At 49.6% G+C, this 14,691-nt stretch overlaps 1 protein-coding gene across 1 annotated transcript in view; it reads left to right on the plus strand.

Moving 5' to 3' along the window:
* Positions 1-14,691, plus strand: part of LPGAT1 (lysophosphatidylglycerol acyltransferase 1) — a 133,310-nt gene that overhangs the window by 73,699 nt on the left and 44,920 nt on the right. Inside the window, exon 5 of the mRNA XM_066595032.1 lies at positions 4,316-4,589. Within this exon, the coding sequence (XP_066451129.1) occupies positions 4,316-4,589 (274 nt within the window). The remainder of the gene's footprint in view (positions 1-4,315; positions 4,590-14,691) is intronic.

Consider the following 14,691-nt stretch of genomic DNA (forward strand, 5'->3'; position numbering starts at 1 on the left):
CAAGAAGGTAAGTATATGGGTTGGAGGGCTATTATTACTGTGGCTACTGTGGGGTTAATATTACTGTGGCTACTGTGGGGTTAATATTACTGGGCTACTGTGGGGTTAATATTACTGTGGCTACTGTGGGGTTAATATTACTGGGGCTACTGTGGGGGTTAATATTACTGGGGCTACTGTGGGGGTTAATATTACTGGGGCTACTGTGGGGGTTAATATTACTGGGGCTACTGTGGGGGTTAATATTACTGTGGCTACTGTGGGGGTTAATATTAATGGGGCCACTATGGGGGTTCTCTATTACTGCTGAGGCCACTGTGGGGGGGGGGGGCACTATTACTACTGAGGCCACGGGGGGGGGGGTGTCAACTATTACTACTGGGGCCACTTTGGGGGGGGGTGTCACTATTACTACTGGGGCCACTTTGGGGGGGGGGTGTCACTATTACTACTGGGGCCACTTTGGGGGGGGGGGTCACTATTACTACTGGGGCCACTTTGGGGGGGGTGTCACTATTACTACTGGGGCCACTTTGGGGGGGGGGTGTCACTATTACTACTGGGGCCACTTTGGGGGGGGGGTGTCACTATTACTACTGGGGCCACTTTGGGGGGGGGGTGTCACTATTACTACTGGGGCCACTTTGGGGGGGGGGTGTCACTATTACTACTGGGGCCACTTTGGGGGGGGGTGTCACTATTACTACTGGGGCCACTTTGGGGGGGGGGTGTCACTATTACTACTGGGGCCACTTTGGGGGGGGTCACTATTACTACTGGGGCCACTGTGGGGGGGGGTCACTATTACTACTGGGGCCACTGTGGGGGGGGGTCACTATTACTACTGGGGCCACTGTGGGGGGGGTCACTATTACTACTGGGGCCACTGTGGGGGGGGGGTCACTATTACTACTGGGGCCACTGTGGGGGGGGGTCACTATTACTACTGGGGCCACTGTGGGGGGGGGGTCACTATTACTACTGGGGCCACTGTGGGGGGGGGGGGTCGGTCACTATTACTACTGGGGCCACTGTGTGGGGGGTCACTATTACTACTGGGGCCACTGTGTGGGGGGGTCACTATTACTACTGGGGCCACTGTGGGGGGGGTGTCACTATTACTACTGGGGCCACTGTGGGGGGGGGGGTCACTATTACTACTGGGGCCACCGTGGGGGGGGGGGGGGTCACTATTACTACTGGGGCCACCGTGGGGGGGGGGCACTATTACTACTGGGGCCACCGTGTGGGGGGGGGGGTCACTATTACTACCGGGGCCACCGTGGGGGGGGTCACTATTACTACCGGGGCCACTCGGGGGGGGGGGGTCCACTGTTTCTACCGGGGCCACTGGGGGGGGGGGGTCACTGTTTCTACCGGGCCACTGGGGGGGGGGGGTCACTGTTTCTACCGGGGCCACTGGGGGGGGGGGGTCACTGTTTCTACCGGGGCCACTGGGGGGGGGGGTCACTGTTGCTACCGGGGCCACTGGGGGGGGGGGTCACTGTTGCTACCGGGGCCACTGGGGGGGGGGGTCACTGTTGCTACCGGGGCCACTGGGGGGGGGGGGTCACTGTTGCTACCGGGGCCACTGGGGGGGGGGTCACTGTTGCTACCGGGGCCACTGGGGGGGTCTGCCGGGCCTGGGGGGGGGTCACTATTGCTACCGGGGCCACTGTGTGGTGGGGGTGTCAGTGTTACTACTGGGGCCACTGTGTGGTGGGGCGGAGGTCATTGTTACTACTGGGGCCACTGGGGGGAGGGGTCACTTACTATTGGGGCATGTGGGAGGGGGGGTGTCACTATTACTATTGGGGCATGTGGGGGGGGGTGTCACTATTACTATTGGGGCATGTGGGGGGGGGGGTGTCACTATTACTATTGGGGCATGTGGGGGGGGTCACTATTACTATTGGGGCATGTGGGGGGGGTGTCACTATTACTATTGGGGCATGTGGGGGGGGTGTCACTATTACTATTGGGGCATGTGGGGGGGTGTCACTATTACTATTGGGGCATGTGGGGGGGGGTGTCACTATTACTATTGGGGCATGTGGGGGGGGTGTCACTATTACTACTGGGGCATGTGGGGGGGGGTGTCACTGTTACTACTGGGGCCACTGTGTGTATGTGGGGGGAGTTACTGTTACTACTGGGGGCTGGGGTCACTTACTATTGGGGCATGAGGTGGGGGGTGTCACCATTACTACTGGGGCCACTGTGTGGTGGGGGTGTTACTGTTACTACCGGGGCCACTGTGTGAGGGGCGGAGGTCATTGTTAGTACTGGGGCCACTGTGTGTATGTGGGGGGAGTTACTGTTACTACTGGGGCCACTGGGGGGAGGGTCACTTACTATTGGGGCATGTGGGGGGGGATGTCACTATTACTACTGGGGCCACTGTGTGGTGGGAGTGTCACTGTTACTACTGGGGCCACTGTGTTGTGGGGGGTGTTACTGTTACTACCGGGGCCACTGTGTGGGGGGCGGAGGTCATTGTTACTACTGTGGCCACTGTGTGTATGTGGGGAGTGTTACTGTTACTACTGGGACCACTGGGGGGGGTCACTTACTATTGGTGCCATGTGCGGGGGAAGGGTGTCACTATTACTACTGGGGCCTCTGTGTGGGGGGGCGGAGGTCATTGTTACTACTGCGGCCACTGTGTGTATGTGGGGGGTGTTACTGTTACTACTGGGACCACTGGGGGGGGGTCACTTACTATTGGTGCCATGTGCGGGGAAGGGTGTCACTATTACTACTGGGGCCTCTGTGTGGGGGGCGGAGGTCATTGTTACTACTGCGGCCACTGTGTGTATGTGGGGAGTGTTACTGTTACTACTGGGACCACTGGGGGGGGGGGGTCACTTACTATTGGTGCCATGTGCGGGGGAAGGGTGTCACTATTACTACTGGGGCCTCTGTGTGGGGGGCGGAGGTCATTGTTACACTGCGGCCACTGTGTGTATGTGGGGAGTGTTACTGTTACTACTGGGACCACTGGGGGGGGGGGGTCACTTACTATTGGTGCCATGTGCGGGGGAAGGGTGTCACTATTACTACTGGGGCCTCTGTGTGGGGGGCGGAGGTCATTGTTACTACTGCGGCCACTGTGTGTATGTGGGGAGTGTTACTGTTACTACTGGGACCACTGGGGGTGGGTCACTTACTATTGGTGCCATGTGCGGGGGAAGGGTGTCACTATTACTACTGGGGCCTCTGTGTGGGGGGCGGAGGTCATTGTTACTACTGCGGCCACTGTGTGTATGTGGGGGGTGTTACTGTTACTACTGGGACCACTGGGGGGGGGGTCACTTACTATTGGTGCCATGTGCGGGGGAAGGGTTGTCACTATTACTGCTGGGGCCTCTGTGGACTGTACTGGCGCATGCACATATGGGGGTGATGAATCTGACCATAAAAGGATGCGTGATCTGTATAGTCCGGCGCATGCGTAAGAGATCAAAGCCCACTAAGGATGAGGTGAAGCATGACAGCCCGGGTGCGTGGGGCTATACCAAGCTGTGCGGTAGGGGCAGCCCGGACCGCCCACTGGACCAGACTGCAGACCATGGCATGCTGTGGGAAGTTTTAAACCTTTTTGCACAGATATGCTTTCAAGTAGAAAAATAACGTTTTTTTGGAGGCTGCTGTAATTCTGTGGTCTGCTCCTCTGGTTAGTAGAGTTGGAACTGCTGATAGGTTCCCCTTTTAAAGGGATTGTCCAGGATTAGAAAAACATGATTTCCTTCAAACAGAGCCACACCTGTCCAATGAAGTTGAGCTGCAATACCAGACACAACCCTCGGACAAGTGTGGCACTGTTTTGCACGAAACCACTTGTTTTTCTAATCCTGAACAGCCTTCTACTCAGTTTCAAATATATTTGCATAAAAGTGACCAGTTACTTCCGAGTCCGCTATAAGTTAGAGTGGTCGGCACATGGTACGGCCACCTCCAAAATAATATAGGAATCGCTTCCTCTACAAATGGGAGCAGCGCCAATTATAGTGCAAAACAGCCCTGCGGCTGCTGCCTACAGGATACCAGGCTTCTATGTAACCCCCCGAGCAATGTGTCAATGGGTGCAGGCTACCAGAAGTAGTGCTTGCGTTCTGCTGAGGGCACCTACCTGGCAGAAGTGATGCATTTGAGGTTCGCTGTAGCTGTACAGCTTCTTACGGTTGGTTATTATATTTGGTTTGCTGCACTTTTTGCTGTCTAACCATTGAAATGCATATGAAGTGATCCTAAATGTGGTCCATCCAAAGACACGGAGTCGCTCTAATCAGTCTGCTGTCTTGTGTATTCACAGGGCAAAGCTTATCGTGACCAGCAGCTGGTCCTCCTGAAGGTGCACCTAGAAAAATACTATAGGAGTCGAGATCGAAAGTGGATCATCCTGTTCCCAGAGGGCGGCTTTCTCAGGAAAAGAAGGGAAACAAGCCAGTTATATGCCAAAAAAAATAACTTGCCATTTCTTGAACATGTTACCCTCCCGAGACTCGGGGCAACACAAGTCATCTTGAAGACGTTACTGACGCAACAAGAAAATGGGACTGCAGCAGGGGTGGACAAGCCTCAAGTGGGTAAGAAAGACCATAAAGTTCTTAGATTCCATATTGTGCTCTCCAGATGGCAGAATGTCTTCACTAAGAAAGCGCTGTCTTCTTAAGTTACATCCCTGAACCATTCAGTGTTACCCGGAAAGCTGAGTGACCCTTCCAGTGGCAGTGGTGGCCATATTGCTTTCCAGACCCCTGAATAATAATAATCTCTCTATAGCACCTGCATATTCCGCAGCAGTAGATGGACAGACAAAAGCAGACATTACATAGCAACACACTAATTAACGGGGTCTTCTCATGCTAGTCATTTACGGAATATCTACAAGACCTTAGGCTTTTGTGGCATATATGTGGGACCCGCTCCTATCTTAAGTCACACGGCCCACCTGGGGTGGTGGCCTGAATATGGAGGTGACTGGGATTATGGAAACAAACTTGCTGTGCTACGATGTTTTCTTAACTCCTGTAGTCAATAGATTCACTTCTATGTGAGTTAGAGGTTGTGAAAGAATGGAGTTGTCCCCTAAACTGTGAACAGGGAATACATTTCGGATAGATGGGGTCTGACCGCTGGGCCCCCCACGGATCCTGAGAACGTGTGCTGCCACTCCATTCATTTCAGAGTTCAAGCGCTTGGCTATCTCCTCCTGTCCTATTGAAGTGAATGGAGCAACGATGCAAATGCTAAACTGCTATGGCATTCTTGCAGGGACCTACGGGATGCCCGTTCTCTGGATCAGTAGGGGCCCAAGGGGTGGAACCTCAAAGATCTGAAAGTCATCACCTATCCTGTGGATAGGGAAAAACAATTCTGCCAGAATTTGGCATAGCACAGCGAGCTCAGCAGTTTTTCTAATCGCAATCTGGATGTGACGGCCAGGGTCTGCTTTAGTATGCAGGCTGGCGCTGCAGGACCGTATTTTTTGAAATGGATATGGGTCAAATCTCTAGGACCCGCATAGATCAGACATTCATGCCATAAATCTCAGAGATCATAGAATGGGAGAGTTGGAAGAGATCTCCGGGGTCATCGAGTCCAACCCCCTGCTCAGTGCAGGATCACTAAAAGATGTCTGTCGGCCTCTGAAGACTTCCATTGTAGAACTCCCCACCTCCCGTGGTAACCTGTTCCACTCATTGATCCCCCTCACTGTCTAATATCTAATCTGTGTTTTCCTCCCTTTCAGTTTCATCCCATTGCTTCTAGTCTTTCCTTGTACAGATGAGAATAGGGCTGATCCCTCTGCACTGTGACAGCCCTTCAGATATTTGTAGACAGCTATTAAGTCTCCTCTCTGCCTTCTATCCTGATCTCTTTAAATGCTTCCCATTCTTCCTTCTTTTAGGGATTGGTAACGATTGTGCTTTGAGAATCTCATTTCACAATATTTCCCAACCTTCTTGGACATTTCGGTCCTTAAGAACATCCAGCCATTGGATTCTTCCTCTTTCTGAGTTCAGTAAAATCTGCCTTTCTGAAATCCACCCTTGAGGTCTGAGTCTTCTCAGGTCTTCCTCCCCTTGTTATCCAACATCCAAGGATATCATGATCACGGCCTCCTGAGGTCCCAGCCACCCTTACTTCCCCAACCATTCCCTCCCTGTTGGTAAGAATTAGGTCCAAGATAGCAGATCCCCTTGTTTTCTCTTCTACCTTCTGGAAGATAAAGTTGTCAGAGCGGATAAGAATCTGTTGGATCCATTACTTTTGCCTGAGAGAGAATAAAGGCCATTAGTGACCACTGTCAAAAGGCGTATAGGCGGTCACTAAGGGGTTAAGAACCAAGCTTTTCCTTTCCACAAACAGTATACAGCACAAGTGATCAAACACATACGGTAGGCGAAGCTCGGCACCAAGGACTTGGTTTCAGTAAGAAGTAAATTGCGCGTTATTTGGGAAATCCCTCAGATTATGGAAAGACGGCATTAATGCAGCACGTTACTCAATGGCATTAGGATATAAATTCCTGCCGGCAGCAAGTAGCCGTTTGTAACCACGTGGGGATCTCATAAAGGCCTGCTGTGTACTGGCCAGGTAACGGTGACCCGGCATCCTTCACATACAGTGCAGTCGTTACACGGAGCAACAATTACAATTAAAAGGTTTCTAAATAGATCTCTTTGTTGTGCCATAGCCAATATGGCCGCAGTCCCAGCTACCACAAGGGGTTCAGGACAGCAAGTCTTCCTAGGTATGTAGTGAGGCATCACCCGCTGCATAATAGTTTAAGCGCTCATCGTTGTGTCTATCTTACGCCCGTCGTGCAGTTTTTGTTAAAGATTCGCTCAGCGGTAGTCTTTCAGTCTGCTTAAAATTCATCGTTCTATCGTGCTTTTCGTTTGGACAAAATGATATCGATCAGCCGTTCTGCGATTTTAGGGGAGTTCTCAATGCAAACATTACACAACGATAATACAACGACTGAAAGCCCGACACTTTCCAACAATTTTTGTGCAATAATCTGTGTGTCTAAATGGGGCTTAAAACACAGACCTAATAAAGGGGAGGAGGTGTTGTGTTGTATGTTAGGAGAACATTAATCTCCACCGAGATTCAAGCTTCAGAGCTGGGAGTTCAGTAGGAACTGTTTGGGTAAGAATACAAGGAGAGAACAACAGAAAGGGCACCATTGTAGGCATTTCCTATAGGCCGCCGGGACAAGCAGAAGATATGGAGGAACTCTTTCTACATCAGATGGCCAAGCTCTCAAAGAAGCCCAACATAGTGATCATGGGAGATTTTACCCATCCAGACATTTGTTGGCAATCTCTCAGGTAAAAGTAATGGATCCAACAGATTCTTATCCGCTCTTGTGACAACTTTATCTTTCAGAAGGTAGAAGAGAAAACAAGGGGATCTGCTATCTTGGACCTAATTCATACCAACAGATAAGGAATGGTTGAGTAAGTTCGGGTGGCTGGGACCTTAGGAGGCAGTGATCATGCTGAGAAGACTCAGACCTCCAGGTTGGATTTCAGACAGGCAAATTTTAATGAACTCCGAAAGAGGAGAGGAAGAATCCAATGGCTGGATGTTCTTAAGGACAGAAATGATTGCTTTACGTTATTACCGCTAAAGGTTGTTCTACAAGCTATCGATTCATAGGATGTACTTCATAGAATGGTAGAGTTGGAAGGGACCTCCACTGTCATTTGGTCCAACCCCCTGCTCAATGCAGGATTCACTAAATCATCCCAGACAGATGTCTGCCCAGCCTTTGTTTGAATACTTCTATTGGAGAACTCGCCACCTCCCGTGGCAACCTGTTCCACTCATTGATCCCCCTCACTGTTTAATATCTAATCTGTGTCTCCTCCCTTTGTTTTCTCTCATTGCTTCTAGTCTTTCCTTGTACAAATGAGAATTGGGCTGATCCCTCTGCACTGTGACAGCCCTTCAGATATTTGGGAAATATTGCAAAATGAGATTCTCAAAGCACAATAATTACCGATCCCTAAAAGAAGGAAGAGTGGGAAGCATTTAAAGAGACCCGGATGGATGAACACAGAACTTGCACACATGTTAAAGAGGGAGAAAAATATGTTTATCAAATGCAAAGAGAGGGGAATATTTAAAGAAGAACATAATGCCGTCTGCAGAAACTGTAGGGCAAGCGTCAGAAAAGCTAAAGCTAATAATGAATTGAGGCTTGTAAGGATTTGGGGGGTCAAAAGGAAAAGAAAAGTCAAAGATGCTATTTGATGCTTACATGATGAAAATTGGGAATTGGTTAAGAATGATGCTGAGAACTTTTAAACTCCTGTTTTGTAACTTCTTGCTCTCGGAAAGTAGATGGAACATCAGCTGATCTTCCCTGTGCTATTGGGGGAATAAAAGAATGCAGGCTATCTGTAAGCAGAGAGATGGTGAGGGAACACTTAGCTAACCTAAATGAATTTAAGCCTCAAGTCCTAGATGAATTACATCCTAGGATACTAAAGGAAGCAGCGGAGGTAATTGCTGAACCACCCGCCATAATCTTTTTGAAAATTTCTCAAACAGGAGAAGTCCCAGAAGATTGGAAAAGGGCAAATGTTGTCCTAAACTACAGGCCTGTGAGCCTGACTTCTATACCAGGGAAGATCTCTTAACAAATTATTTAATAGCATGCATACAAGTACTTGGATGAAAATAGAGTAATTAACCAGAACCAGCATGGGTTTGTAACAAACAAGTCATGCCAGACGAATCTAATTTCCTTCTATGACAGAATCACTGACTGGGTTGATCAGGGAAATGCAGTGGATATATTATATCTTGGCTTCAGTAAAGCATTTGACAAAGTATCTCATACCATACTTATTGAAAAAATGACCAAATCTGGGATTGACAAGACGACTGTTAGGTGGATTCACAACTGGCTGAATGATCTACTCAAAGAGTGGTCATAAATGGCTGCACATCCAAGGGGAAGAATGTATCAAGTGGGGTACCACAAGGTTCTCTCCTAGACCCAGTGGTGGCCAACATTGTTATAAATGATCTGGAGGAGGGAATTTATGGGAAACTGATCAAATTTGCCGATGACAAAAAGCTAGCAGGGATAGCTAACATTGGGGAAGAGAAAGAGAGGATTAACAAGGAGAAATGCAAAGTCCTACGTCTGGGCAAGAAAAATGGGGAGCAAAAGCATATACGAACTACTAGAACGCCTGGTTTACTCCCGCCTTGTAAGCTACCTATCAGAGAACTCTCTCCTAGACCTCCTACAGTCTGGCTTCCGACCCCAACACTCGACAGAAACTGCCCTTACAAGGGTATCCAATGACCTACTGACAGCCAAATCGAGGAGCGATTACTCCCTACTGATCCTCCTCGACCTCTCCGCAGCATTTGACACTGTTGACCACAAACTCCTCCTCAGTAAGCTTCGCTCCATCTGCCTAAAGGACACTGCTCTCTCCTGGTTCTCCTCCTACCTATCTGACCGCTCTTTCAGTGTCTCCTTTGCTGGCTCTACCTCCCCTCCTCTTCCCCCTTGCTGTTGGGGTCCCCCATGGCTTGGTCCTCGGCCCTCTCCTTTTCTCTATCTACACAGCCCCAATTGGACAAACCATTAGGAGATTTGGCCTCCAATACCACCTGTATGCTGATGACACCCAACTATACACCTCTTCCCGTGACATCTCTGCACCTCTCCTCCAAAACATCACCGACTGTCTGTCCGCTGTCTCTAACACTATGTCCGCTCTCTACATAAAACTAAACCTCTCAAAAACTGACTTACTGGTATTTCCACCCTCCACTAACTGACCTCCTCCTGACATCTCCATCTCAGTGTGTGGCGCCACCATAACTCCTAGACAACATGCCCGCTGCACTGTGGTCATATTCGACTCTGATCTCTCCTTTACCCCCTACATCCAATCTCTGGCCCGAACATGTCAGCTGCACCTCAAGAACATTGCAAGAATCCGCTCTTTTCTCACTGTGGACATGTTAAAAAGGCTCACTGTCGCCCTCATCCACTCTCGGCTCGATTATTGCAACTCGTTGCTGATCAGCCTCCCCTGCACCAGACTCTACCCTCTCCAATCCATCCTGAATGCGGCAGCCAGGCTCATCTTCCTGTCCAGCCGCTACTCGGACGCCTCTGCCCTGTGCCGGTCACTGCACTGGCTGCCCGTTACATACAGAATTCAATTTAAACTTACTACCTTCATCCATAAAGCCCTCCACAGTGCAGCGCCCCCCTATATCGCCTCCCTCATCTCAATCCATCAACCAGCCCGGGCTCTCCGCTCTGCTAATGAAACAAGGCTGAGCGCCGCTTTAATTCGAACTTCTCATTCCCGCCTCTGAGTCCTCTCCAGAGCAGCACCGGTCCTCTGGAACACATTACCAAAGGTTACCCGAGCAATCCAGGACTCGCAGAACTTCAGGCGTGCTCTAAAAACGCACCTCTTCAGGGAGGCATACCGCATTCCCTAAACAAACCCCTCTGTACTCCGCCTGATAACATGCTCCCTGACCTACTGACTGCAATCCCTGCTAACCATTATAAACCGCTTCTGCAGTCATACCGATTCTGCCATCACACGACCAAATGTCTGACCATTGTCTATATGTTTTAGAATCCCTCACTCTCCAACCTGCCATACCGGGCTCATCTCCACCCCACCATACCGTGCCCATCTCCAGCCCTTTACCTTCTGTATCACCCCATTACTTGTAGTATGTAAGCTCGTTGGAGCCGGACCCGCACCCCTATTGTCTCCATCAGCTGATTACTATGTAACCGTGGTTCTGTAATGTTTGTACTTTTGTCTTTCTGTATCCCCCCTGTCTATGTAAGCGCTGCGGAATATGTTGGCGCTGTACAAATAAAGATTATTATTATTATTATTATTATTATTATTATTATTATATACAGAATGGGAGGAATTGGGCTAAGCAGCAGCACATGTGTAAAAGACTTGGGTATACTAATAGATCATAGACTGAACATGAGTCAACAATGTGACGCAATGGGATGAAACTGAAAGGGAGGAGACAGATAGGATCAATGAGTGGAACAGGTTGCCATGGGAGGTGGCAAGTTCTCCTTCAATGGAAGTCTTCAGAGGCTGGACAGACATCTGTCTGGGATGATTTAGGGATCCTGCATTGAGTAGTGGATTTCACCCGATGACCCTTAGGTCTCTTCCAACTCCACCATTCTATGAAATTTACTTATGTGAATAAACCTTTACTACACAATTACAATCGGCCCTTTGAAGACAACCATAAGGCTGATGTGGAGTTTGACACTCCTGCTCTAGATCATGCAGACTCATTGTACGTCAAAGTTGGCATCCCAGGTTGTCCCATGCATGTTCTATTGGCGATAAATCTGGCAACCAAAAAAAGCTATTGGAACAAGCATAGCACAGAAAATCAAATAAAGCAAATCGCTAAATTGGAGGGGACTCGCCTGGTATGGCAGGTCACTCGGAGAAGGGCAGGGCATCCAACCCAAAGTCCAAGGTAGCTCAATGAATTCAATCAGCCAAAAATGTCAAATGGACTCCGCTGCCCAGGAAATCCAACAAGGGAGAGTGTCAGCTGGACATCTAAAATCAGTCTGTCCCGAATAGGCACAAACCAGAAGGAGCAAAATAAAGAGCATGTGGTTAAAAATTTCAGCCATTTTGTCCATTTGGTGTGCTAATAACTGGGGAAACAGACGTCACTACTTGCTGGAAGTATTGGTATGAGTAGCAGATTGGGAGCGCATGCTTTTGCGTTCCATTAACCAGAATTCCAGGGGTGGACGTTTTAGCGTTTTACAAATCGTGAATGTATTTGTGCTCCATTGACCAGAAGTCTGTCGACCGGATAGGTCACGGAAGTGTAGCAATGTTGTGGGGGCTCCTGTGGCATTCTTGGAAGTCGCCATGAGAGGCAACACATGTGGCTGCGGGTAGTCCTGAACATATCACTGTGTTGTCATTGTCCGACTACTAGGGGTGACCGACTGTCATGTGCGATTGCCCCTCCCCCACCCCACCACCCTTCCCGACCATCACAGCAGCAGTGGGGGCAGGATTGAGGCGGTCTCCAGACACACACACGACCATTGTTGGTGCCCAAACTAAACCTGAAGACAACCAGATTTCCCTCCGTATTGTCCATTGTTCATCATACCACTGCAAACGGAGGCGACAGTGGGTATCAAAGGCCGTACACTTAATGGGTGCCGCAAGACCAAATGTCTTTCAGCCAAGTGCCTAGAAATGGTTCTGACAGACACAGGTGTAACTATGGCGCTGTTGGAGCTGCTGGTGCTTGTCGGACAATCAGACGCTCCTCTCTACTGTTGGTCTGTAGGGGGCGTCCTGAGCCCGGTCACCTTGTATCCCCCTCATGCACCCACTGGTCCCAACACCTTCTAACAGTCTGGTCAGACGCTCCTCTGTAGGGGGTGTCCTGAGCCCGGTCACCTTGTGTGCCATGACACATCCACTGGTCACAACACCTTCTAACAATCTGGTCATAACGGCCGCTGGGGTACAATTCATCGATACGAGCATCCAGCTTCTCACACCCCAATAATGCGCCCCTCTTAGACTCTGGTAACGGGGTGAAATCTCTTCTCTGCGTCGTAGAGGCATCTAGTGGTCAACAAGCTCTACACAAGTGGAAGAAGAGGTCACTGCACACAAGGAGCCTCCGAGCCTCTTATAGGCCAAGAGGGGAACCACTCTTAGGGCCCCCAGTGAGAAGACCGTCCATCTAATACCACCACAACTCTCATCATTTGCTTATCTGTCCGAAATGGAACTGCATGCTGAATTCTGCAACAAAAAAGGCAGTACCATACAGCCAGCTTTTACATTTAAGGGCAGGTTCTAATGAGCATAATTCCTTTGGGTTTTGCTCGTGCAATACGCGGTGAATGGAGTGATAAAACGCAATATGTTTAACTTTACCGCATATTGCATGCGATACAGCCCTTTTGTTTTCTATGGGTACATAATAAAGCTGAACAGCAGATAAGCATGACCGCACGCTGTGTTCTGCCAGTGGAGAGCTGATTACAGCTGATTGCATTGTCTCAGCTGTCAGCCCCACCAGCAGAACAAAAGGAATTTATTCAGAGAAAAGCGTGCGGTCCTCTGAATAAATTCAGCTCCCAGGCAGCTCACAGGCAACTAATTGGTACTAATAGGCATTAGTACCAAGTAGTAGATTATGCAAAATGATCGCTCAAAAGCAATCTTTTAAGCGATCATCTGTGTGTCTAAACGGGCCTTTAGACTTAGCTGACATAATTACCACTTAGCAATTGTTGATATTGGGGCCAATGGCAGCACTGCTGATTTTCAGGGAGTGTCTTACTTTGACAGAGTGACGACCCGATCTGTGTGCGAGAGCCTGACACGGCCAACCCTTTGTTGTTGGTGGTGGTTTTACTGTGTATTCTGAGCAGTAAAAGGGCTGACAAAGCCGTCGGGCGCCCACACAGGGTTACTTCATGGTTACAGGAGTCCTAAATCCCTCCTCCAGAAAGCAATGGCTGTGATTGGTTCTTAGAGAGCTGCATTGATTGCCTAAGCTGCGGACTGCGGAAACTGCGCTGGGGCTCTGAATAGTAGTGGAAAGGATCTGAACAGAGTCTACTGGGTTAGTGAATCAGAATTTTTACGGCCCTTTACACGCACCTAAAGCATTATGATTTACTTTTTTATGAACTGTAACTAGGGCTTATTTTGGGGGAAACTGGGTATAATTCTGCCCCTTATCTACAAGAATAATATTTTTTTTGTGTGTAGCGCCAACTTATTCCGCAGCGCTTTCAGAGCTTGGGGACCGAGCCCATGGGGAACCCCGCAGCGAGGGGAGGCGGGGAGGAGATGAAGCCTGTGAAGGACACTCTGAGCAGTCAGATAGGTAGGAGGAGAACCAGCAGAGAACAGTGTCCTTTAGGGCAAATGCGTGTGGGGTCGCTACTCGTGTCTGCCGCCCTTATGTGGCTGCGGGCAGCGCCACTCTGCTCTCCCTCTCTGCTTTCATCCACCACTGAGAGGATTAACTAGCTCTCTGGCTCTCAGCTCCCCTGTGGGGTTAAATAGGTGTTACTCCTCTGTTTAAGGTGAGCTGTGGCACTTCCTCCGGCTTCAGCTTTCTTTGGTCACCTACTTCTGTCAGCCGGGCTGGAGGGGGTCGAGTAGAGGGTTGTCAGAGAAAGCATGTGAATATGGAAGTAAAATTAGCATGTGACTGGACATTCTGGTATAGTGCCATACTCTCCTGCGGTTAGGACAGGACATTGCTGGTACCAATATTGATGAGATGCTCGCATCCTCCGTTTATAAACAAGAGTTGGCTTGTGCTCAATTAAGAAATCAATGGAAGCTAAAAGTTGGTGAAGTTCATTCAGCGTATCAGGTAGACTTCTACTCCTTGCTCTGCTCAATATCGCTATGAATATATTGGCATGATGGTCGTCACTGATCTTGTGTCCCCTCCCCCCATCCCCTCAGCCTTAGGGCTTATTCAGACGAATGCATATCAGCCGGGTAATAACGCCTACCGGTATATAGCGTCCCTCTCTGCAGGGGGAGGAGGCTGGAAGAGCCGGGAGCAGTGCACGGAGTTCCTGCCCCCTCTCCGCCCCTCGGCACTATTTGCAATGGGAGG

Source organism: Eleutherodactylus coqui, chromosome 3 (genome assembly GCF_035609145.1).
Source record: "Eleutherodactylus coqui strain aEleCoq1 chromosome 3, aEleCoq1.hap1, whole genome shotgun sequence".
Classification (NCBI taxonomy): Eukaryota; Metazoa; Chordata; class Amphibia; order Anura; family Eleutherodactylidae; genus Eleutherodactylus; species Eleutherodactylus coqui.